The 27,321-nt window shown below is 36.9% G+C and overlaps 1 protein-coding gene across 1 annotated transcript in view; it reads right to left on the reverse strand.

Moving 5' to 3' along the window:
• The window catches only part of STK26 (serine/threonine kinase 26), a 54,619-nt gene that overhangs the window by 2,805 nt on the left and 24,493 nt on the right, over positions 1–27,321 (reverse strand). Inside the window, exons 3-11 of the mRNA XM_012458765.3 lie at positions 18,385–18,615; positions 9,779–9,835; positions 4,940–5,048; positions 4,698–4,855; positions 3,658–3,843; positions 2,135–2,283; positions 1,001–1,094; positions 477–539; positions 259–395 (exon numbers count right to left, since the gene is read on the reverse strand). Of these exons, the coding sequence (XP_012314188.2) occupies positions 259–395; positions 477–539; positions 1,001–1,094; positions 2,135–2,283; positions 3,658–3,843; positions 4,698–4,855; positions 4,940–5,048; positions 9,779–9,835; positions 18,385–18,615 (1,184 nt within the window). The remainder of the gene's footprint in view (positions 1–258; positions 396–476; positions 540–1,000; positions 1,095–2,134; positions 2,284–3,657; positions 3,844–4,697; positions 4,856–4,939; positions 5,049–9,778; positions 9,836–18,384; positions 18,616–27,321) is intronic.

Raw genomic sequence — 27,321 nt, forward strand, 5'->3', positions numbered from 1 at the left:
TCCTACTAGAGGAGAAAGAAAAACAGGCCATTTCATGCAGTGGAAAACTACTTTGTTATGCCTAAAGATAACAGTTCTGAAAGCTAATGTTTAAGATAGGCAACAAACAAAAACTGTTTTTAAGAATACGACTGTGTATTAAAAGGTGACTTTGTTACGAATAACTGGAATGGTTGAATCAAGGGAATTACATTGCATCATAAATTAACACCCAACAGAAAATGCAAAGTAATTTTTTAAATGACATTTCCAACTTACTTTTGAAATTTTTCGATTAGTTTCTTCACCATTGTATCTGTGATGCCGGGACAGGTGGCTTCAGCCACAGCAATACTTTTCTCGAGTTCTTCAATCGCCTGATTCCTGCTAGCGTTATTCTTGTCCTGCTGTTTAAGCTGAGAATGATTAATAGTTAAAACATTTAAAATATTATACTACTTAAAACAGATATCCAAGGCTAACTAATCTGTACTTACTTCAGCAAATGCAGGTGTGATTATCATAGACAAACAGCTCAGGGTTTGCACAAGATCTTGCTCCTTTGAATAAATAATATACATTATACACATGAACTTAAAATAATCGTCCTCATTTTCTTATTCTTTAACAAATATGAACCAATTTGAATCCCCCACTGAAAACAAAAGACTCTATGTAAGGCAAGTCTCCAAGCTTTCTTCCTATCACTCATTCCCATTAAACATCTGGAAGTCCCAGAAGTCCTGTAACTTCTGGGATTACAATAGATACCTATGATTCCTGGGCTTATGTATCTCTAGGTGAAATGTACTTAAAAAAATGCCAATATACTCACTTAAATAACTTCCTATTACCTTTTCTTAATTAGCTCAAAACTAGTGACAAATGAAGCATACTACATACACAGTGAGGCAGACAGGCATTTAAGGGTATTCAATCCTAACAATTTTTGGCCACTATAATCTAACTACATAGTTTGAAAAACTGCATCAAGAGTAAGTAATTGTCTGCATATACATACTGCCCCATTCTGTACTTTCTTTGGATCAGGCTTCTTTCGTACGGTGGTAAAGCTCCATTCAGGATGAGTGTTGTTTTCCCTGCTGGTAGATTCCCTAAAGAGATTGCCAAAGATACATCTATAAGTGCCCAAATGATTCAGCTTGGCAAAAAAACACCAAATAAATGCAGGTAGAATTTAAAGGGATAACTGTCCTAATGTTTAAAAACTCGTGGTACAAAACAGCATCTGATCTCAGCTTCAGGTGAACACTCCATTTTACTACATGGTAGTAGTGGAGTGATTCTCAACTCTATATATGCTTCGTTGAGACCTCCTATCATACATAAATACCTGTCCCTCACTGCTCCCCACCTACTGAATTAGGATCTCCAGTAGTGTGACTTGTGATTGCTTTAAGGTTCCATGGGTAACTCTTATGGGAAGCTAAGGCTCACACCCATTAGAATAGGGCACAGATTATCCTGATATTTTTTATCCCTTTCCAATGTTGGGCAATTTCTCAGAAATGAAAGCATCTCAGAGTAGTACCTAAAGAAATTTGCTGTTGCCTTTGTGCCAGTTCAGCTGATGGAGGACTAAATTCTGGCACAGCATATACACTTTCCTAGTCTAAATTCATTCAAGGACTATGAGGCTGAATTATTAATGTAAATGCTGCTGTTATAAAACATTACAACTTTTTCAAGAAATAAAAATCATACATAAATGAACATTTAAATGTATTGGTTTGGTACAAGGCCAAGAGGTGGGAAAGGTCTGGAGGTCAGTTCTTTTGAGGGATTTGCAGGTTGTCATCGAAGTATGAGAAAATTCAGCTCCTTATTACTTTGGGCAAACTAATATAACACCTTTAATTGAATCTTGTTCCAAAATTTTGTAATATACTCAAGTATCCACTAGGGGTTAGACCAAGACCATTTAAAACTAGAGCTACTGACTTCCAAGAAAAACATGTTTCCAACTTCATTGTATTCCACAGACTGTGATTGAAAAAGATTTTCACAGTTTCTAAGGTGAAATTTCAAAATAAGGTTTATATTTTATGCTAAAACAAGCACACTGGATCATATCTAAAAGATATGCAATATTTAAATAGGCTACCTACATAAAAATTAAATAATTTGTACATACGAATCAGAGCCCTCAGAATCAGATTCATCATCACTGTGTCCTTCTGCCTTCCATCTCTTAAATCGATCTATCAGTTCAGTCAGATAAGAAGTCTTCTTTGAATTTTTTACAATGAATTTGTGTTTCAGAAGTTCTTTTGCTGTAGGACGCTAAGGAAAAAAGATCAAGGATGCATGTGACAATTGCTGAACTCATGATTACAAGGAATGGTAAATAAAATCATTTGAATTATTAAGCTGAAAGGTCTAAAGGTATGTCTGTAGACATAAGGACAACTAAAATGCTGTAGGAAAATAGCTAATTCTATTACTGAAGTGGCTCAAGGCAACCACATTGAATCTACTACTTTGGTGTCTCAATTTGTTAAAGCCCAATGGGCAACAGGTGGCTTACCCACCAGCAAACTGTCAGGCAGGGCCTTCTCAAAAGCAGAGAGACACATGACAGTATTTAGAAAGGAACATTTCAAAATAGTGTTTTAAAATACTTTAATCACATTTACTGTAAATTTGAAAAAAAACTGATGAAAACTTGCAAGTCTGTAATTTTGTTATTGTCTACACATATCTTATAATCCCTTCTCCATCAGACATCAATTTCTATTGCATCTAAATGCAAACACCAGGTGCTGTGGAGGATGTCCTGACTTCATTTTATTAATATCAGAATGTTCATCATCAACTTTAAAATAGTTATATCAAGTTTGGACTGCTCTTTTGTATTTCTCATCTCTTAAAGTCAGAAGGCAGCTTTATTTCAACAACAGTAAAACAACTGTAATCAAATCCGCTAAATAAACAAATGGAGCTCACTAGCCTAGGAAAAGTATACAACTTCACACTGAAATTTCTAAATGCCAAATAAAAAGTTAACCCTGGCCAGGCACAGTGGCTCATGCCTGTAATCCCAGCACTTTGGGAGGCCAAGGAGGGCAGATCATTAGAGGTCAGGAGTTCGAGACCAGACTGGCCAACATGGTGTAAACCCCAACTCTACCAAAAATACAAAACTTAGCCCTAGGTGTGTGTAGCAGAAGCCTGTAATCCCAGCTTCTCAGGAGACTGAGGCAGGAGAATCAAGATTGCACCACTGCACTCCAACCTGGGCAACAGAGCAAGACTTTGTCTCAAAAAAAAAAAAAAAAAAGTTAAACCCAAACATAACTTTTCATGAGAAATGAAAACAGTTGAATAAAAATCGTTGTATTTATATACACTTTAATAATGACATAATATAAGGTTCACTTTATTTCTCAAATTTATCTCCCCCTAAAATAAAAAATAATCAATAGAATATGGAGGAAGCTGAGGACCAAGAAAAAAACGAAGGGTAAGGAGAAAATGAATGAAGAATCTCATTAAGAATAGAATAGAAATAGCAATACAGAGGGACAAACCAGGTTCCTGGATGGATCTTAGATAATTCTCATATGCACCGTACTCCCTACTGCAGGAAAACCTCCCTTTGCTATAGGTAGAGCTAATAATAGAAAACAAATAGTAATAACAGCAATATATACTCACAAATGATGGATCTTTGTTCAGGCAAGCATCAACAAATTCCTTAAAAGACTTAGTAAAGTCTCCAACAAGAGTTGGAGGATTGTTTTTGGGAATAAGAAACAGAACTCTCATTGGATGCATATCGGAGTTAGGTGGCTCTCCCTTGGCTAGTTCAATAGCAGTAATTCCCAACGACCAAATGTCAGCCTAAGGTAAGAGGAGAAAAAAAAAAAAAAAATATATATATATATATATATATAACCTTGAAACTCCATTCCAATATACTACCACAAAATAACCTGTGGAAGCTAATGGTCATACAATACTTGTCTCTCAAGAAAATGTCGTGTTAATATTTTAAAAATAATGAATTCTATACTTTATGCCAGGTACCATTCTAGGAATGGAAGATTTCAGTGGTGAATAAGCCAGACAAAAATCCCTGCTCTTAAGGGGATTACATTCTAGTAACAGAGACAAATAAATACATAATATGGTGCCAGATGGTGCTAAGTTCTGTGAAGAAAATAACAAAGCATAGTCAGAGAATAATGAATCATGGGGCCAAGGGTGTTGGAAATTTACACAGGATGGCTAGGGAAGACTTCCCTGTGTAGGTGATGTTTAAGCAAAGACCTGATTGTGGGAGGAAGGTTATTTCAGACAGAGGGATGAGCAAGTACAAAGGTCCTGAGGCCAGGGTGTACTTGCTATGTTTGAGGAACAACCATGAGGCCACTGTGGATGAAGAATAATCTACAAGAGAGTGGTAGGAGGTAAGATTGGAGAGGCAGATAATGGCCAGATTGTGTACAGCTTTATATGTCACAGAAAGGACTTAGGATTTTATTCCACATAGGATGAAAAGCCATTGACATGAATAGGGTCCAAATATTAGTTAGCAGTGAAGGAATTTATGATTAAGCAGCAAAATAAGACATAATTCTAGTTTAAGAAACACTTGTGAAACAAGGAAAAATAAGGCAATGTATTAACCAAGATAGTGTGCCATATACAATTTATTAACAAACCCAAAACAGTTTGTGCAGGTAATACTTTACTTTTGAGTCATAAGCTGACTGTTGAATAACTTCAGGAGCCATCCAAAATGGAGTTCCCACAAAGGTATTTCTTTTAATCTGTGTATCTGTCAGCTGGCCAGCAACTCCAAAGTCAGCAAGTTTAACATCTCCTTGTTCTGAGAGCAAGACATTGGCAGCTAGGAGGAAAAAAGAAAAGAAAAAAACTCAGTTTGCTCAGAATGCTTCTATTTTTCTCAGGTTCATATTAGACTTTTGTATACCTTTTATGTCTCGGTGAATTTTCTTTTCTGAATGCAGATAGTCCAGACCTTTTAAAATTTCCTTTAGCATGGTAGCAATCTGGAACTCATCAAATGGACCAGCTCGAAGCTTAAGGGGAAAAACACACACACACACATACACACATGTATAAAAGTTTGGAAATGTAAAATTCAAAATTGGTATCTTTGAAATGAAGGAATCAGTTAGACACATGATGCCATTCTGTTTATTAAATCAATATCTAAACAAGTGAGGAAAAATGTAAAATGTGAAAGAAGAAAGCAAAAGCGTTCAGTCAAAGGGCTGAACAGGTTTTTTAATGATTCGATTTAATGAAAGATAATACAAGCCCTTTTACCTACATACTAGGCTCCATATTCTAAGGTTCCTGAATATTTACATCAAAGATGAAACAAATTTGCTTATACAATGACAGAACCACTTATTTTTTCTTTAGGTGGAAAAAAAAGAAATCAGTTAAATTATGGCATTTGCTGTGAAAAAGTTACTACATATTGACACAAAACTGATTTTTAGGTCAGACAATCTATAAGATTTCCACAGCAACTTTTTGATCATATCAGTCAGTATTTACTTATTTTAATAATATTGTAAAGAACAGAGCCTTTTTGAGACTTAAATTATAAATTTAACCAAGAATATAATAATTAAACTATTCAGACTTAGATTGTAAAAAAAATTAAATTGTGGAGGGATAATGTTTTTCAAATAAATGTAACACATATCCCTTTATTTCCCCATCCTTGTACCAAAGCCAATAGTTCCAACTGGAATACAAGGAAAGCAATGATTAGGTTTCAGGAGAACTTGTAATGGAATATCTGAAAATCCCTCTTTAAAATAAATGGTTATTTTAAAATTCTGGTACCTCATAAAGCACAAACAGTGGACTGTACAATATTATTACAGGAAAGGGTGGGAATCTAAAGTCAGAGCCGAGGCAGAGTTCTGTTTGCTTCTGGAAGGAGGGAAGAGGTGGTGAAAATCAAACATTGCCCACTCTGCCTCACACTGGGAGGGATCCACAGCTCCTTGGCACCTTGTGTATTTCATCTTTCATGAATGCCATATTTATGCTGAATAAAGGGCACTTTCATGTTGAAATTTAACAGCTTAAAATAGAACTCATACTTTGGTCTCACCATCTAATATTAACTGCGGTCTGGGTATATAGTACACTCCAGGGATGTCTGTAATTCAATAGGTCCCTTTCCTAGGTAACATTATCTATTTACTTTTAAATCTATCAACTTCCACCCCAAAGTTTTTATTTAAACAGTAGTGATTAGTTTCTAAAGTCTTCTAGAAAGGGTGAAAATGGCATACTATTTTATTGATGGCTGGCCGTGAACTTCTGAGGTACTACAAAATAACTGAAGGAAAAATATCACACCACTCAAGATGGGTAATTAGTATCATCTGATCATAGGACATTACCAAGGCCAGAGGAGGTATGTTCTTGGTTATTTAAGTGATTGGGCAAGATTAATGTACGGCCTCCTAGCTATCATCCTGAAGAACATCTAAACACAACATAAATAAGCCAGCATATTATCTATTACAGAAGGTTTTAAAAATATTTAAGTAAAAACAACAAAAAGGGGATCCTAAAGACTCACGAGCTTATCTGCTTTATTTTAGATTCATGTTAAGATTCAATAAAAGTAAATCCCAATTAACTGGGTGTTGGAGGAAGAGGGGAAGAAAGACTCTGTGGCAAGGAAACTTTTCTCCAATGACTGAAGACCTTGCCATGTCGCTAACAGATAACACCTCTGTCCCAGAGCAGTGTACTTGCCTTGTGTGATTCGCCTCTGTTGTTAAGTGAGAATATGCAAAAAGGGACCTTGATTCTTTCAAACACTGTACATTTGTGGGCTCATGGATCTTCCCCACACTTGTTTGACTCCCAGCCAGTCCCTAATGCAGTCTGCTATGTTATGCCTTCTCTAACGGCTAGCATATTGTTTCTTTTCCTTGGGGCTCATGTTTTATTCTAGTCATCTTCTTATATGCGTTTTGTTGCAAGGCACAACAATTCTTTTTGGAAAGAAGTGGAGCATAATAAAGTCAATAAAATGATGCCCAATATACTCAAAGTCTGCTCACATACAATAAATTGTTTTTCAAGAATGGGAGTGACTCGAGGTAGACACTCTATAAAGTTGACACAAATGACAAGTTGTAATCTTATGTTATTCCATTAGTTAGGCACCTGGTACCAGTTTAAAGTGAGAAACATTCTCCGCTAAACATCCCTCTTATTTCCTCTTGTTCTTAGTAGCAGAGCCTTCCTCTAAACCTAATCCTGCCTTAGATTCCCCAAATGATAGCATTTATTTGTATAGGAACATACATCAAAAAGGAATAGCACATTTTCTCATTATTTGCTCTCCCTATAAAGTCGAATTAAATGAGGCTTCTAATTAAATCACAGTAATATTGAATTTTAGAGGTAGAAAAACAAAATTAGAGATTACTGATTCAATTTCTTCATTTGACATGTGAAGAAATTAAGACACAAAGAGGCTAAAGAGCTGCCCAATATTTGCCAGGCAGCCAGTGTTAGCGCTGGGTTTAAGACCTAGGTCTTTTGATTCTTAGCCAATACAGTACTAACAACATTTTTCATTCATTGAAATTGATACTAATGGCTATTTGTTTTATTAAGTAGAGATCAGAATAGCAGGATGAGATTAAGATATCATAATCACTTAACTTGGAGAGTTCGTAAAACTGACCAAACTGCTACTAGGGGACACAGATTAGGGTCGTTAGTTGGGGTTAGGCCAGTGTTCACTGCTTAACATTGCTATCAGTGATACTGCTGAACAGAGTGACCTAGCTTTGCCAATAGTTCCAAAACAGGGAAGAGACGTTGTGAGCACCCTGAGGGACCAGATAAGGCAACTGATACATTTGGAAAGGGCGCTTAATATTCAAAAAATGGAAAGAGGATCATGAAACAATTGAGAGGCTTCTTGTAGAGCTAATGAAAAAGCTATTGAATAATATGGCTCTGTGACAAGACAAATAGAAATGAGATCATTTAACTTCAAGAGGAGAATGAAGCCTGACTCCATGCATGAAGGATTATTACACAAAGAAACATCAGTGGTGTTCTCTCACTAGAAAGGAGAGAAAAAAAAATGAACTCAGGCTTTAAGATATAAGAATTAGATGAGACACAAGGAAAAGATTACCAGATTCAGAACTGATTAAACTGACGTGAATTCCTAGAAGTGGATGAGGCTCTCCATCAAGCTTAATTACCGTTTCTTTAGAATGGTTTAAATATGGTTCTGACTAAAGGAAAGAAAATCTCTTATGGTCATTTCTGTTCATAAAATTATTTGAAACTTTGAGTCACTGGCAGTCAGGGTTAAAGCCTTTAAAAAGATTTAATCACTTTCAGTTAGGAAAACTCATCTCTACCTAAAAAAATAAGAATTAAAACATTACTTGATTACTTTAATCAAGACACTTTCTTAGAAACAGCACACTCTATAATTTCACAGGCAGAAGCATTCAAATAAAAAAAAATCATATAATATTAAAGATGAAAGGGAACTTGGAAATAACTTAGTGCAACTTCTTTGTTTTATAGGACATCCAAGTTCAGGAAGTTTGTGTCTGGTTCACAGGCACAGATTTAGTTGTGCGCAGAGCCAGACCTGTAACTTCCAACACCCTAGGCCAGCTTAGTGGTCATTGTACTACACTAAGGTGCCTCTCATAAGTCATACTGAATTTTAAATATAGTGTCATATTAATAAAGATTTTTCAGGAAGGGAAAGAAACTCAACATTGATAGGATCACACTAAATTGGGGAACAACCACTGTTTTCAAAGGCATTCTGTCTGTGAACACATCTTCATTGGGTTGAATTTTCCTGCACACTGCAGGATTTTAGCATTCTGATCCTTGACCACTAAAATGACAGGAGCACTTTTAAGTGATTGTGACAACCCAAAATGCCATTGCATTTCCAAATGACCTATAGAGAGGCAGAGACAACTCTGTAAAGATCTGGATCTGCATGCCTACCTTGGTTAGAACCCTAGTACCACTATCTTAGTCAATTCAGGTGCTATAGTAGAATACCACAGACTGAGTGGCTTAAACGGTATTTATTTCTCATAGTTCTGGAGACTGGGAAATAAGTGCAAGATCAAGGGGCTGGCAGATTTGTGTCTGGTAAAGGCACTCTTCCTGGTTTCCAGAAGGCCTTCTTCTCACTGAACCCTCTCATGGTGGACAGAAAGCCAGAGAGCTCTCTGGGGTGTCTTTTATAAGGGCACTAATCTTCTTCATGAGAACTCCACCTTCATGACTTAATTACTTTCCAAAGTCTCCACCTCCTAATACCATCACATTGGGGATTAGGATTTCCACACATGAATTTTGGGGGAATGCAACCATTCAGTTCATAACAATCACTTTTAGTGACAGTTATCTCAACTGTTTGCTTTTTAAAAATCTAAAGACACTCAGTTTTTTCAGGGATAAGCTTGCAAAAGTCAAACTTAAAACTGACAGCAATGGACACACACATCCACTTCTAATTTGGGGGACTTTAGTTTATTAAGCTATTTGCATTTCTTATATAGTCTTAGAATGCCAGCAACATGCTCAAACCTACAATACATCTGTACCTACATAAGGTAGTGGTCATGAAAAAAGAATTTAATTTGAACATATTAACTAAAGCAACCACTTAGCGTGCCCAAAAGCCATTGCTCTTCAATTAAAAAAAATTAAGGTATGTGCATATGCACACACTTGCATGTGTGTGTAATTATTTTAAAATACTTACAAGATCCAGTGCTGAACCGCCACCCAGGTATTCCATTATTATCCATAATTTAGACCCCTGTAAAGCCATGAAACAATTACATAATTACAAACCTGAGCCAAAATAACATACTAGCAAAAATGTTAATTCTCACCTACTAAAGCACAGATTTTATTTGCATGTTCTCACTTATTTGAGGGAACTAAAAATTAAAACAATTGAACCCCTGGAGATAGAGAATAGAAGGATGGTTACCAGAGGCTGGGAAGGACAGTAGGGAGGGTGAGTTGGGGATGGCTAATGGGTACAAAAAGCAGTTAGAGAAATAATCTAGTATTTGATAGCACAACAGGGTGACTATAGTCAATAATAATTTAATTGTACTTTTAAAAATAACTAGAAAAGTATTATTGGACTGTTTGTAACACAAAGAGTAAATGTACCCCAGTGTGATCATTAAACATTGTATGCCTGTATCAAAATAGCTCATGTATCCCATATTTACACCTTCTTTGTAGCCACAAAAAACAAAAATTTTAAAAAGTAATAAAAATAAAGAACAGATTCCAAAATGCAGATTTAAAAGTGGTTGCTTGGGAACCCAGAATATATTTTTTCCATAGAACATTCCAAATCAAAGTTCTGAGCTTAGACTACCCCCATATCTTTTTGCCTGTGATATGGCTAAACAAATAAAAGTACTGTTTGTTATTGTTGAACTATTAGTAATTTTTATAAAACTCAGAAAAAAACAAGCTTTAAATAATTATCTTGAATGATGATATTGGAAAGACAGTTACATTAAAGAATGAGGAGGTAAATGAGGGCTTGTAGAAATTTTAGGTTTGAGTTTGAGGACAACGGATATTTTCCCTTATTTGCGTTGTTGGATTTCATTTGTTTCAATGTACTTCACAATGTTTATCAGCTGTGGTTAATGGGCATTTTTGGTACACACATGGAACTCAGAAAGAATATTGTTCATTATACCTCTGATGTAAATGGATAAGAAAAAGGGAGAGTGTAGCTTTAAAAACATATGATTACTCCAGGTGGAATTAACTTCGCTGTGAGCTGAACAAGAGGAAATGGTGCTCCTGGGAGGAATATATGTACACAAATTCTAAAACAGGTGTACACACACACATTATTCAGTTCCATAAGTTAAACACTGGAATAAACCATTAAACCCTTTTTGTTTCAGCTGTAGCTTGAAATACAAGGGACACCTCTCTCTCCATACCATTTCATGAGCGGCGGTCTCTGAATTTTTGTGGGACCACAGAGCTGACTGGAAGTAGAATGGTTGGTTTTACTGTACTGGCAGCAGCCAAGTAGTAACTGGACTGTGTTTCAAAAGTTGATTTTTAAGTAAGATGTTGGGAGTTTTGAAAGCAAGCATTTTCCCATAAAAATAATGCCTAAGTTCCTGGGGTAGTCCTCCCCAAAGACAATTTCACACAAATGTATTCATTCGTAGTATAGAATGAAGAGTAGCATAGAAACTCACTACTATTTATATCTTAACAATATTTCTGGTGGAAAAATATATTCAGTGTTGTGCTTCAACTTGGGATGCCAGAAACACATTTCTCACCTTTACAGCCCCAGCTGTGGGGTGAAGATTCTCAAGCTACTGCCAGTAGCCCTCAAACCAAAAAATCCCTGGGAGGTAATCAGGAGTCCAATTTAAAATTTCCAAGCATCTCCATGAGGATGTGACTTTATCAAGGCAAAGAATGGACTCCAGTGACATGATGATGAGTGCTTAGGGGATGGGAGAGGGTTGAAGAATCAGAGTGGAACTGATGGTGTAGTGTGGGGAATGGGATGTGGCCTAGGGTTAGGGATCACGAAGGGAGGGCTCAGTTAATTAAAACAAAATGATTCTTTTTTCTAGATGCTGACACCATGTAGAATTTGTAAGAGAAGGAGGAACAGTGTTCCCCTACCACTTCCTCCACTAATCTTGACATCTATTCTGTCCTGCCATAGATGGCCAGCTTGCACTGCAAGCAGAAAGCTGAGAGTCTTGTTTAGTAGTGAAGTCTACATTAGGAAATAGAGGAAATAAATTCCCACAATACTGGTGAGGGAAGAGGGGTTCCAGGAAAGGTTCATATAACTTGTATTCGTGTATAAAACTTAGGCATTTGCATCCTGAGAACTGGGAATCTGATGTATCTTTATACTTTTCTCAAGAGAAGAAAAAAAGTGGTTCTTAAAACGGTGGATAGGTTCTAAATTCTTTTGCCACAGTTTGTTTCTAATAAGTACTATACTCTATCATATTAATTCAGAGAGCTTCTCATTCACCTGATATTTAAAAGAAAAATCTTATAAACCATGCCTTTCTATTTTGCAGTTCTGCATGAATGAAAGCACCTGTTTTCCAAGTTAAAAACAATGCGTGCCTTTTTGTTTGTACTAATTCAAAACAGAAACTTGCCAACTGTCTGTCACTAAGAAGTGTTCGTAGAAAGCTTAAAATGTGACTTTACAAAGTAGTATATACCATTAAGCATTAAAATTATAACTAATCAATTTCTAGATCTGAAATAAGGAATCCTTATTTGTTCTGGAAATCACTGGTGGTGAGGGTTGCACAACACATCTGTATTCCCAGTATTTCAGAAGGCTGAGGTGGGAGGATTATTTGAATCCAGGAGTCTGAGAGCAGCCTGGGTAACATAGTGAAACCTCATCTCTACAAAAAGTACAAAAAATTAGCTGGGTGTGGTGGCATACGCCTGTAGACCCAGCTACTCAGGAGGCTGAGGTGGGAGGATCAGCTGAATCTGGGAGGTGGAGGCTGCAGTGAGCCGAGATTGCACCATTGTATTCCAGCTTGGGAGATGGAGTGAGACCCTGTCACAAAAAGAGCAAAAAAGAACCAACCAACCAACCAACCAACCAACCAACAGAAAACCACCCCAGAGCCGTACATTTAAAATGGCAAATTTAGTGTTAAGTATATTTTACCCAATTAAAAAAAAAACCAGCACATAAGATTTTATAAAACTGCAAGTGACAGTAGAGATCATTGTGCCAAGAATATGGCTAGAAAATTTACCACTTCTGAGCCATTTTCTTCCAGCTTGGAATACTGTGTCCTTATCCTCCTCTCACCTCCTAACCCCTACCAAAATCATACTCAAGACTTAGTTGAAATGCTACCTCCCTAGTTTGAGGGTTACTGGACTTGATGTACTCACAGATAAGCAGGCTATTAACATGAGGCAAGTTATAAACACATATCTGGGACTGAGCAAAGAGGATGAAACCGGAGACATCAATTTAGAAATTGTCAGACCAAAGTAGATGAGATTAACCACAATATGCCAAAGAAGAGGAACACACATAGTAGGTACTTAATAAATAAACATCTGTTGCCTTGAATCTAGTATGGGGCTTCTTAGAGGTACGTTATATTAAGTTTAAAGCTAATGCTATTTTGAGAAAAGAACATTTTAAGAAGGAACAAACTTTCCATCCTCAATTTTCTTCAAGTTTTGTAAGAGAACTCCAAAAAAAAAAAAAAAGTTAATGATAAAAGAATATTCCAGAGGCATTGAGTATACATACACTGGCTGTAAGCACATACAGTTTCAGTGAAAAATAATGAGAAGGCCATGAAACTGTATAGACAATTCTGAAATATTTTACTTCAATTTTTTTCATAAATATTGGTGATGGTAGGTGAGAAGCAATATTTCCTTAACATACACAGAAATCTAAAGGCAATTTTCAGCAGCAAATAAAGGCATGATTCAAATTCTATTCAATGCCTGAGTGAGTGTCATTTTAAGATTTACATTGAACTAGAAAAATATTTAAAGATTAAAAAAGATTATTCCAATATTATGAGATCAGAAGGGAAGGGTTTGCTTATTTTAGCACTCTTCATAAAGACTAACTTTGTCAAGAAAATCTGCCCAGTGAACTGAAATTAAAGGAAAACACTGTGGTCATACTGATGTGTTTGTCTGGTTTTTAACTCCTGTTTTTAAAAATGAAGTTATACAGTGAGCTCAGTCAAAATGAATACCTAGTACATTTTTTGCATGTCTCACGGAAATCACTACAACTGCATACAGTTTCAAAGAACATACAATTTTCTCTCTAATGTAACAACCTTTTCTTCCCGCTTACAGTGAGGTCTTAGTTATGGATGACATCCTGTGTAAGAACAACCCATTTCCTAGTTTGTTCAATTCATCTGACGCACAAAATCCTCCATGTCACCTGAAATGCAACAATGGGCCACAATAAGTATGTAAGTTGACTGGTAATGCAGTTCCCTGATGGTACTAAGAGGATGTGGCCTTGACTTACTTCGACTACATGAAACAGAATCCTGTTATATTTGATGTGATTTTAGTTCAGAAAAAAAAAATACAAACCGACACAATCATACTATGTTGTCATATAAATGGAAAATAAATGAGTTGGTCAATTTAAGAAAGTGATTTAAATAAATAGTATGGAAATGTTATAAGATTATAGAATATTTCTTTCTCTGTGTATATATACATGTCTTGTAGAGAGACATATGTATATACACACACATTTATTTACTTTAAATAGATTCAGAACACAAATAATCAACATAAGCCAGCTGCACATTTCTACAATTTTATCATGAAGCAACATGTTCTTCAAAGTAGTGTTTTACATCATAGAGTTTAACTAATGATGGGGGAAGGAGATAAAAATAATTCTATTTAATCCTTTAAGAAGCTATCTTGGACAATGGTTTTGTAGCACTGGCTGGTCTGAGTACATTTGACAATAAAAATTTGGGACAAACAAAAATTAGTTTTTAATTATTTAAAGATTAAGTAAATACTGGGTGACTAATACATGTATACTACTGTATTACTTAGAAAGCACCCTATATGAACTCTTAGGAAAATAAGATAGAGCTGTAAATCATTTTCCATGAGAGTATTGAATATGAATAAATAAGGGCTATAAGCAACCAATAAAATGGTCAAAACATATCAGTATCAATTTTCAATATATTATGGAATAGCCATTTTAAATAGGGCTTATTTAATATTTTAAGTCAGCAACCAAAATTAGTGTACTGTCACAGGTGTCTAAAGTAGCAAGGGTTCAGGTTTGCCCTAGAGTGGGTCTGGAATTACCGGGATTCAATCCAGGAAGAGTAAACCAGAATGCGCAAATAACACGCGCGGGGCTCAGACACACACACTCTCACTCAACAACAAATTCGTGGGGCTGTGTAATGCCAAAGAATTGTATGGGAATTAGGAGGAGAACCTAAAACTACTGAGACTGCGTAATCACTTATGAGATCGCTAAAAAAGAATTGATGGGCTTAATTAGCTTTTTAGGAACAAATATGAAAGCAAAATTATCACACAAAGGACCAAATAATTACGTATGTAGTAAAATACAGTAACAGTTAATAGTAAATGCTGAAATTGGATAGAAATTACTAGCATTATCACCTCCTTTTGGAGGCCTTTTATTCATGCCACTCCTGAAAGGGACAGAAGTGACTACTTACTTATTTGTGCATCAGCTATACCTGGTACATACTTTAATCATAAAATCTGCATCATTTCGATGCAATACTGGACTGTGAGTGCCTTGACAACAGTAGTGAGTTTGTTCATTTTTATATCTTCAGCACCTAAAACAGTGTATAATACATAGCGGCTGTTTGGCTGCTTAAAGATTCATTCTATTATGGATTCGTTCCACATACATCTAATAATAGAATAAGTCAGGTTTTGTAAACAGCGAAATTTGTGATGAATTTCCATATCAGTATTAACTAATATACAGATACAGATAGATACAGATAGATCAAGAAAGTGATGACAAAGTCACCAAGATGACAGAGGAGATACCAGTTTTCATCACCTCCTCCCTCCACATACACATTTTTAAAAAAAAGCCAAATACAGACAGCCAAATACAGACAGTTATCCACAAACCCGAGTAACCCTGGAAGAATTCAAGGACATATTTAACAATCTGCAGCAACACAGTGGAACAAGAAAGAAAGAATATCTCCACAGAAAGGATCACTGATGAGATCAGCATACCTGAGAGGCCAGGAGATGTCTAGGAACAAAGATGAAAGTGGAGGCTATTGGTATTGCTATACAGTACAAGCCATGTGGTCCCCAGTGGTCTGCTCTGCAGAGGACACTGGCATCTCTTGCTACTGTGGTAGCCAAACAGCCATTTCTGCTCAGGAACCCCAGAGAGGGAGACGTGGCTACAAAACCCTCTCATCTCAAGAAGACATTGTTGAGCCACATGGAGGAAGCCACCACTCTCAAAACTGGTGCAGGCTCCTGACCTCTGAGTCATGGCTGTTCCATGAGTGCCCACACTCCAGACCCAGATTCTGTGTCTTCACTGAGCTCAACCATATCTCAGACACTGGAGTCACTGCCACAGTGAGCTAGCTCATACCCCAGTGCCCCGGAAACAAGGTTTCTCTGAGTGTGCCTATGCTTAAAACACCCACATAGCCACCACTGAAAGCTAGGCTGCATTCTGGACTCCAGTCCAGCTAAGTGGTTGCACTGCGCCCACCCACAGCTCAGACACTGGCACCAATTACTGCCATAGTAAGCAAGCTCACATCCCAGGCTCTGGAGCCAAGGTTCCTCTGAGCATGCCTGTGCTCCAGACACCAACTCAGGTACTACAAAGAGCTAGGCCTCACCGCACCCTCAGTGCCACTATAGCTCTGTGCAGCAGTAGGGGGTATTTGTACCTAGGACATTGGTACCACTACTGGCTTAAGCCTCATAGCATGTCCCTCCAGGCATGCTTATGCTTGAAGCCTTAGCTCTGGCCACTCCATGGGCATCACTCATTAGACATTAGTGCCACCTCAAGTGGGCCCACAAGCCAGACCCAATGCCAAAAGGGATCTAGTCAGCCGTGATTTCTCTAGTGGAAGAAAAAGAGATTGGGAGGACCCTAGCAGCTCTCACCACCAAAGACCTCAAACAACCCTCACCACTGTTGTAGACACCTAAGGTATTGACCACTGAGGATCCCTGCAATCTTCGTGAACACTAATCTCAATTGACAGAGCTGCACAGAGACTATGCTCTTATGCCCTCATTGGGACCAGAACCACTGCAACCCACCCAGCCATTGGTCTCACACTGTCCTATAGAGGAAGAAGGTCTTTTCATATTGAAACCTGTAATGTCTGGAAGAGGCAATTGCTCTATCAACTGCAGAGACATGAACCTAAGGCAATAATAAACATGAAAAACCAAGGAGACATCTCACCACCAAAGGAACACAACAGTTTCCCAGGAGCTGACTCCAAATAAATGAAGATTTATAAACTGCCTGATAAAGAATTTAAAATAATTGTATCAAGGAAGCTCAGAAAACTTCAAGAAAATACAAAGAAACAAGCGAAATCAGGAAAACAAAAAAATGAACAAAATGATAAATTTAACAAGGAGACTAAATTATTTTAAAAACTCAGAAATTTTAGAGCTGAAAAATATAATGAATGAAATGAAACAATGCAATAAAGTGTCAATAGCAGAACTGATCAAACAGAAGAAAGAATCTGTAAACTTGAAGACAGGTTATTTGGAAACGGTATAGATGGATATCCAAAGTTTTATTTGGTCAGCAGAGCATAAAATACTATCATTAATTTTTATGGAGGCCAACAGCTTAATTAGTTATAGATATACCCTTTTTGGCCTATAGATCAACCAGTATCAACAAACATCTCCTTTTAAACCCTGAAAGGCAAAGATGTAGCACAGCCTTCATTTGAAAACCTTCAATACAAGGATAAACAATTTTAATTTTAAAATGATTTTAACTCTAAACTAAGCTAGAGTTTGTAGGGCCTTTTTTTTCAGCTATTTATTGTTCACATTTCAACAGACATGAATCCTGACTTCTAACTTTGGAACCCAAGAACATTGGGTTTTATCAACGAGTTTTCTGCTAGGTAGTAGCATCTCCATCTGCTGGAACTTTAAGTGTCTGCTAATCCCATGATCCTGGAACCAGTAAAAATCCAAATTTTGTTTAGAAGGGGAGGCAGATGTTATTCCACTTAATTCCATTTTAACAAATATTTATCATGTGCTTAAAATGTGCCAAACCCTGTGCTAAGTGATGTAAGTACCAGGACTGGTTAAGCTAAACTCCCTGCCATGAAGGAGCTGACAACCTGATAAGAGAGAGAAATGCACAAATAACCACCATAACTCAATGAAGTAAGTGACATACTTACATATTCCATCAATTCTGAGGTTGAGACAGACAAGACCATTGAGAATAATGTCTGGAAACCCAGGGGGATAGCTCTTTCCTGACAAAGGATATGTCTCCAGAACCAGCTGCATTTCTGCTCCTCCATCAGATCAAAAGTTCAGGTGTGGAAAAGGGGTGCAGCTGAATACTGGGATGCATTCAGGATACAGCTGCTAAATCTAACAATGGTTTATTTGGCAGTATAAATGGAGCTGGACTCTGCCTAGAGGCCATAGACTGCCAAATCCTAATTTAAGACATTGCCTTTCAAAAAATAGAAAAAAAAAATCTTCAAATGAAAATACCTTATGACTTAAATAGTACAACACACACATTACCTTTAAATATGACCCATAGTATTTTGTTACATATGCGCTGTCACACTGACTCAAAACAGTTATTTCTTGCTGAATGTCTTCTATTTCATCTTCGGCTTCCTCAAGGTCTATGATTTTAATAGCAACCACTTGCTGGGTACGGTTATCAATTCCTTTGAAAACTTCTCCAAATGAGCCTTTCCCAATGCGCTCTAATTTTGTGAACAGTTCTTCTGGATCAGCTATGTCATTCTAAGGGGAGTGGGGAGAGAGAGAAAGAAAGAACACAAATGTTTTGAATCAAATTTTTGTAATGAAGAAAAATAAATCACATAAGACAATAACAAATTTTTGCAAAAGCATACAAACTCCTTTAACTCTCCATATGTGCTTTGTTAGACCAATTATAATCCCAAACAGGCAGCTAGTCCATATTCTAGTGAGTCACACACATTAACTGAGCTTAGCTGATCCTGCTACCACATTCTCACACAGTAAATATAGCCGGTGTCTGCCAAAAGATCACGTACTTTTTGGAATAAAGCCACTGATTATACATAGTTTACACATTAATGGAAATGTACCAATAGTGGGAGAACATCTAACCTAAGCTAAGGTGAACTGTTTAAGTTTCTAACATTCTGCCAATATTACCTTTTAACTCTCCTCTCTCTCCAACTCGGATATCCCAATTATCTTAGCTACACTTCCAAACTGCCATCTAAATAACAGACCACAGAAGACTCCAGGTTTCAGAGGTCTTTGTTTTTCTTTAGTTGGAATCCTACCTATATGTAATGTTATCATCAATGGCTGAACTAACATTCTATACCTTCGTAATAATTGATAGTATTAATGAGAAAATAGTAATACACTGAACTTTCACAACTCATCTCACAGTGAAGATCCAGAATAATTTAACACCTTCATTACAATAAAATCTGTAATAAGCATAGGCTTTTAAGGTTAACAAATGTATAGTCATGACTTAGATTTATAAATTCACTATCGTTTCCTGATTCAGAAATATTCTGTATCTTATACAATTTCGAATTAAAATTTTACCCCAAGACAAACTTTGTATACTTACTTAAAATCACATTCCTGAAAATATACTGCTGATCAAGTAGAAACTTAAGATTGCCAACCCTGCCAAAAGCACATTATTAAGTGCTTTATTAATCAAAAACTTTGAGTTCCTTCAAAATACAGGAGGATTTTATCTAGTTCTGGTGAGCTATCTACATCTAATTTGTCAACTGTACCTTGAATAGCTGTTCGTTTACTACAGTTTTACCTAGTTTCACTTCATCATCAATTTCGGAAGACAATTATGGAGATAGTATGTCCCTTTTATCTTCCTTTATTAGACAAAGAGGCCATTGAAAATATTGTTTTTCTCTTATCAAGTTCTTTGCACCATGATCACCAAATGGACACACTACTACTCCAGTAAACCGCTTCCTTTTGAGGTAACTCCCAAAGTCATGACTGCTTTTAAAGAATTTCACCAAGTTCTCTTTTTATACAGCCTAAAAACAGTTTGTACATAACCTGTTTACCTTATAAGCTTCCCCATCCTCTCTTACTGGATTTTTTCCCATTTCCAAAAGTTGTACTTTCCATGTAGAAGTCTCTGAGACTGCAAGCTACTTGTGTATCCCCACCCACTTCCAGTACTCACATGGAACAAACACATCTTGAGCTTTCCATCTGGGCTTTTAAAAATAATTTAGGCTTCCAGTAGGATGCAAATGCATTTTTAATGCTCATATATTGTTACAGTACCTTCTCAAAAACTTGAGTGCCATCATTATTGATTTCCTTGGTGTCCTCTTTTACCAAGACATTGCATTTCATTGCGACTACTAATACAGAGTGGCTAACCCACAGTTACCTCTTCCTACTTTTGGTGATGGTTCTTGGCTTTACAATACCTTGTGGAAAAATACTCACCATATAGCTTGGTGATTGGTTCACCTCCTTATAACTTCCTTTGGAACAACAGTCTTTCCCTTTTCCTGATACAGCTATAAAGCAATTCTAAAATTTGGAAATGTGCCATTGATTTGAAGATACATAGGATATACCTTCTGATAAGACACCCTGGGAAGTGTATGTATTCATTAACTTTATACCAAGAATCTTCTGTTGTTAAGGAAAAAAAATGAAGTCCTAATCTTCCTAATTAGTGTTTTAAAAGGATTTGATTGAAACAACCAACCCCAGGGAGGATACAGCTGTTCTTTGCTTCCTACAATAAATGGGTTCTTGCAAATATGTAAATCAAAAGTTTTAAAACCGGGTCACATTTTGCATTTTAAAGAAGCACTGAAGTAAACCCTAATCTATGGATACAGTTTAAGATTTTAAATTGAGGGATAGCAAGTTAGACACAGAAAAAGAGAAAGATCCACCATTTACACAAGGTTTACACTTCCTACTCTTTTATTTTGAGTCTAACACTGCTCCTACAAAACACCAACTTTCAGAGTGGAAGGAATCATGAAAACAAGATTTCACTAACAGAACCACACTTCCCTATCTAAGGGATAGAGACCCTTGCCTCATTTACCAATCCTGAATCCCTGATAGATAATACCAAAGTTCTAATCCCCCTTCATCATTTTAAACCAAAGTATCCTAAGTCTTTATTAAGACAGGCTTCCTTCCTGATTTTAGCACAAGGGCAAAGATCAAATAAATAAATAGCAAACATCCCAAGTAATGCAATTAAAAGCCACCTAAATAAAGAATCTAGTTTGCTTAACCATTCCCATCATTCTTTGGAGCTTCTAAGAAAAGTCAGCTCCCTCTCCATCCAAATCAAATATTCTTTTAAGAATACTGAAATTTCTAAATCCTCCTTACTTGTACTTCAAAATCCAATTTTTTACTCTATCTGCGCTCGTATTGCCTTCTCAAAGCTGCCCCCAAAAGGAGCTCTATGTTCTGCAGCATCACATAGGAGGAACTGCTAATTTAAACTCATATTGACTTATTAATGGTAGACCATTTCCACATGCCATACCAAAACAGGGCTGCAAAAATGAAAACCCTACAGATCCACCTCCTCAAGACAATCAGATTATTCCTTGACCCTGCTTTAGCTGTTATTTAACTTGAATTTGCACTCTTCAGCTATAACTACACTGTTACAAACTTAAGTCTAATTCAGAAGTTATCATTACCACTAAAACAACAATAACGACAGTTATTTAGTATGGAAATACTCTGAAGAAGTCCAGAAGGAAATAATAATAGGTGAACATCTTGCTTGTCTCCTGTGGAAAGTCAGGAGCAGATAGAAGAAGGCTTCTTGGATACTTAAACCACAGAAACAGAGAGCTGGAAGAACGCTTCTTACAAGTTTTCTAAGTGCTCTCCAATCCTGGCTATACATTCAAACTACCTATGTCACTTTTAAAATGTGGGTACCTAGGCCTTACCCCAAAACTACTGATTCAGCTTTTCTGAGATTGGGGCCTTGCAACCAATACTTCTGAAAAAGCACCCCAAATGATTTCTGTGTAGTCATTTGGAAACAAGTCTCCACATCAGCACTTGGGAACCACTAAGCAGATGGATGTGAAATTTGTATCCTTGATTACAGGGAACCCATTATCCTTATTTTTTCCAGGCAAGCATATGGGTCTCGTCTAATTCTGTACACTAAAAGTGAACAACTTGGAGATTAAAGTAAAACCAAGAGGACTTTGGCATTTACTATGCATACCTATATTTTAAAAATCAAGTCTGCAACGCTTCTTCTAAGGACATGTGTCTAAAATTAGCACTGATGGCCCTTGAACAACACAGGTTTGAACTGTACAGGTTCACTTACACATGAATTTTTTTCAACCAAGCACAGATCAAAGATACAGTATTTCCAGAATGTGAAACCCATGTACAGGGAAGGCTGACTTTTTACATATGTGGGTTCTGCAGGGCTGACTGCATGACTTGAGTATGCACAGACTTTGGTATACACAGGAGAAGGTATCCTGGAACCCCGAGGGATGACTCAAGACTAGAAGCGTAATGTTTGTCGAAACACATGCAACATATCCCATACTCTTTTTTTTTTTAAAGAAAGAAAGAAAAAGAATAAAGAAGAGGAGGAAAAAGGAAGAGAAAGAGAGAGAGAGAGAATGGGAGTATTGCTTTCTTGCCCAGGCTAGAATGCATTTTAGTAATGGGTATTGAAAACCTCTTTTATACCAATAATTATACTTGATGTAAACAGGAAGGAATAAGGGAAGAAAATAACAAACGAGCAGCCAACCAATATTTCATTTAAACCTATGAAATGCTATGCGATTACTGAGGAGTGATTTACTTCCAATTATGTAGTCACTTTTGGAATAGGTGTGAGGTGGTAATGTATGTTTTGTGTATTTGAAGTGGAGAGTTCTATAAATGTTTATTTACTTGTTCCGGGTCTGAGTTCAAGTCCTGGATGTCCTTGTTAATTTTCTGTCTCGTTGATCTATAAAATCGTTAGCTCTTCTTGTTACATCGATCCTTTTGCCATTATGTAATGTCCTTCTTTGCCTCTTTTGCTCTTTGTTGCTTTAAAGTCTACTTTATCAGAGGCGAGAGTTGCATCTCCTGCTTTTTATTTATTTGTTTATTTTTACTCTCTGATTGGTTGATAAATCTTCCTCCTTCTCTTTGTTTTGAGTCTTTGTGTATCGTTGCATGTGAGATGGGTCTGGATGCAGCATACCAATGGGTTTTGGCTTTTTATCCGATTAGAATATATATAATTTTATTACTGGCATTTGATGCTAGCTGGCTGTTTTGCCCATTAGTTAGTGTAAATTTTTCGTGTGTTAATGTTCTTTTCTTTTTGATATATTTTTGGAAAGGCTGATATTGGTTGTTCCTTTATATGTATAGTGCTTCTTTCAGAAGCTCCTGTAAAGCAGGCCTGGTGGTGGTGAACTCTCTAAGTACTTGTTTGTTCGCAAAGGATTTAATTTTTCCTTCGATTATAAAGCTTAGTTTGGCTGGATAGGAAATTCTGGGTTGAAAGTTCTTTTCTTTAAGGATGTTAAATATTGGTCCCCACTCTTTTCTGGCTTGTAGGGTTTCTGCTGAGAGATCTGCTGTAAGTCTGATAGGTTTCCCTTTATGGGTAACCTAACCTTTCTCTCTGGCTGCCCTTAGTATTTTCTCCTTCATTTCAACCCTAATAAATCTGGCGATTATGTGCCTTGGGGTTGGTCTTCTTGAAGAATATCTTTGTGTTGTTCTCTGTATTACCTGGAGTTGAATATTACCCTGCCTTGCCAGGTTGGGAAAATTTTCCTGAATGATATCCTGAAGAGTATTTTCCAACTTGGATTCATTCTCTTCATCACATTCAGGTACACCTATCAAACGTAAATTAGGTCTTTTCACATAGTCCCATATTTCCTGGAGACTTTGCTCATTCCTTTTCATCCTTTTTTCTTCAATCTTGTCTTCTCGTTTCATTTCACTGAGCTGGTTCTTGACTTCTGATATCCTTTCTTCTACTTGATCAATTCGACTGTTTAAACTTGTGCATGCTTCGCGAAGTTCTCGTGTTGTGTTTTTCAGTTCCATCAATTCACTTATATTCCTCTCTAAATTGTCCATTCTCGTTAACATTTCGTCAAACCTTTTTTCAAGGTTCTTAGTTTCTTTGCATTGGGTTAGAACAAGTTCTTTTAATTCACAGAAGTTTCTTATCACCCACGTTTTGAAACCTGCTTCTGTTATTGGAACACACTCGTAATCTATTAAGCCTTGTTCCGTTACTGATGAGGAATTGCGATCCCCTGTAGAGGGAGAGGCATTCTGATTTTGAGTATTCTCTGCCTTTTTACACTGATTTCTTCCCTTCATTATATATTTATCCGTCTGTTGTCTTTGTAATTACCGACTTTCTAACTAGGTCTCTGAGCAGACGTCCAACTTGTTGATTCCCAGCGCGGAAATCTGAGTAGTCCACTGCGCCGGCCAAAATAGCAGTGTTAAGATTGATGGTGCTTTTCTGCCCGGGAATCTCCGGACTCTGCACCTAGAACTGCTGCGCTAAAGCACCAGCAAAACCGCCGCGCCGGCCACAAGAGTCGCCCTGGCGACCCGTGGGGCTCCTCTGCTGGGAATCTCCTGGTCCGTGAGCAACAAATATTCGTCTGAAAGTGTGGCATCCTCTCGTTCTCTGCGCTTTCACTGGGAGCTATGAGCCCGAGCTGCTAGTGATCAGCCATCTTGGATCTCTCTCTCCCCATACTCTTTATGTACATATTCTTAAATATATTTTGTACCCAATATAGTCTGTATCATTGATAGGGCATAAGGGGTTAAGATGTGATTGATGATAGAGTTTTGAGGATAACAGCCAACGCTGATGACAGATAAATGTCTACATCTAGTTAGTAGAAAACGGGTCAACTTGTGGAGGGGGACATTAGGAATTGGTGGCCAGGAGAAACAAGAAAATTGAAGACGGACTTAGAATTAGTCTTGGAGTTCTTGCAGAATGCGGACCTGGAGAGCAAAATGTGGGAAAGAACTAAGGTAAAGAATCTAGTTCTTTGAATTTGAGCTAGCTAGCTAAGACCCCCAGCAAGACTCTGAGACTGATGGTGAAAACATAACAGATGTAAGGAAGAGGAGGCAGATTTCTCACAGGATTTGACCAGGAAGTGTTCAACTTGGGTATCCTAAAAGAACCTTCCAGAATTAAGAACCAAGCTAATGTTAAATTGTGTTTTGCACTTGTCTTCCTACCATAATAAAGTCCATACTATGAATGCTCTCAGCTATAAAATAACATTTTGCAGTTTACAGATTGGCCTGTGTGTAGGCCTATCGGTGACTCACTGATGAGGAGGAATGTTACAGGAAATAATTAGCAAAGAATGAGCTAACGGTATCAAGGCTTAAAAGAAGATTTTTTACTTCCTTGAAATCTTCAAGTGGGAACACTAGGAGTGACTTCCAGTGAACACAAAGTGCCCTGACAATCACAGAGAGCAACTAAAAAGTTCAGCCTAACAATGTACTAAACTAGAGATACACTTAGTTAGCTACCTGATTAAATTGATCAAATCAGTTCTCCCAGGCTAGAGATGAAATGCTTTTCTGGATTACTTCCATGTCTATATAGTCTCCTGCCATCTAACAAGCAGAATGCACATAAATAAAAGTCATTCTTTAGTTGGTTTATGAGCCTCAAGTTAAATTACTATTCTGATAGCCTGTGTTAAGATTTTTCACTTGCCCTTATGAACACTGCCTAAAATATTTGCTGAATGTTTCCGAATCAAAATGTCATCAAAAAAAAAAAAAAAAAAAAAGGAGATTTAGGCCAGGTGCGGTGGCTCATACCTATAATCCCAGGACTTTGGGAGACTGAGACAGGTGGGAGTTTGATCCCAGTTGAGTCTGAGACAAGCCTGGTGAAACCATCTCTCTACTAAAAAAACAAAAACAAAAACAAAAAATTAGTTGTGCGTGGTGGCACATGCCTGTAGTCCCAGATACTCAAGAGGCTGAGGTGGGAGGATCACCTGAGCCCAGGAGCTTGAGGATGCAGTGAGCCATGATCGCACCACTGCACTCCAGCCTGGGCAACACATTGAGAACCTTTCTCAAAACGAAAAACAAAAACAGAATTTTAAAGTCAACAGTTATATAACTCTTACCAGTGCTGAGTTGAAGAAAACAGGGCACTATCTTTTTTAAGTGCCAGATATAATCCAAATACAACTGACTGTTCTCTTAATCACAGGCTTTTAGAAATGGAAGGAAATGTATATAGGTCACTCAATTCAACTCTTTAACATCACCATCAACAACAAGCATTTATCGTATACTCATTGTGTCCTAGGCTAGGATCACTAAACGGAAGCTATGTAATTTAAGGCCGTTTATGTTAAAATGATGGTAAGTCTTAGAGAAGTTAAGAAGAGTTACAGAGTCTTGAAATTAAAAGAATTAGAGAATCTTTGAGATGAACAGGAACTTAACAAACATCTTGTCCAGAATCTATTTTTACAGGGAGGAAACTATAGCCTGGAGAGGTTACAAATTGTTCAAAGATGGCTGGGTGCAGTGGCTCACACTTGTAATACCAGCACTTTGGGAGGATGAGGCGGGCCAACCATGAGGTCAGGAGATCAAGACTATTTTGGATAACACAGTGAAACCTGTCTCTATCAAAAATACAAAAAAAAAAAATTGTTCAAAGATATAAGGCAGTTAACTAGTGGCAAAGCCTAAATTTGAACCTAGATCTCCTGACTGTTATGTCTAAGGTTCTTTCGCTACATCTTGGATTTATTCGTAATTTAAACTATACTCCTTTTTGCTATAAAACTAAAATTATTTTCCATTGTAAAGAGATCACACAATTGTCCAATGTCTACTCTGTAATATCCCAATGCTAAAAGAATTTGAAAAATTTAAACTTAAAAGAATTGCAAGAACTTAAAATAGGACTTTTCTATTTTTCAACTGATATAATGTTTTATTAATATTTTTAAATGGACAAAATTGTATGTATTTATCATATACAACAAGAGGTTTTGAAACAGTATATACATTGTAGAATGACTAAATCTAGCTAATTAACATATCATTACATGCTATATTTATCTTTGTGGTGAGAACACTTAACATCCATTCTGTTAGCATTTTTCAAGAATACAATATATTATTATTAATTATATCACCATGTTGTATATATAGTATATCTTTTGAACCTATTCCTATCTAAAATTTTGTATCCTTTTCCCAATCATTTGCAACAACATGGACGAGCCTGCAAGGCAGTATGCTAAGTAAAACAAGCTAGGCACAGAAAGACAAATACTGCATGATCTTGCTTACATGTAGAATCTAAAAAACTGGACCTCATAGAACTAGAGTAGAATGGTTACCAGGGGCAGACTGTGGTGGTTGGAGGTTGGTGTGAGAGAT

Source organism: Aotus nancymaae, unplaced genomic scaffold, assembly GCF_030222135.1.
Source record: "Aotus nancymaae isolate 86718 unplaced genomic scaffold, 86718_ANA_hifiasm-v0.15.2.pri h1tg000004l, whole genome shotgun sequence".
In the NCBI taxonomy this organism is placed as follows: Eukaryota; Metazoa; Chordata; class Mammalia; order Primates; family Aotidae; genus Aotus; species Aotus nancymaae.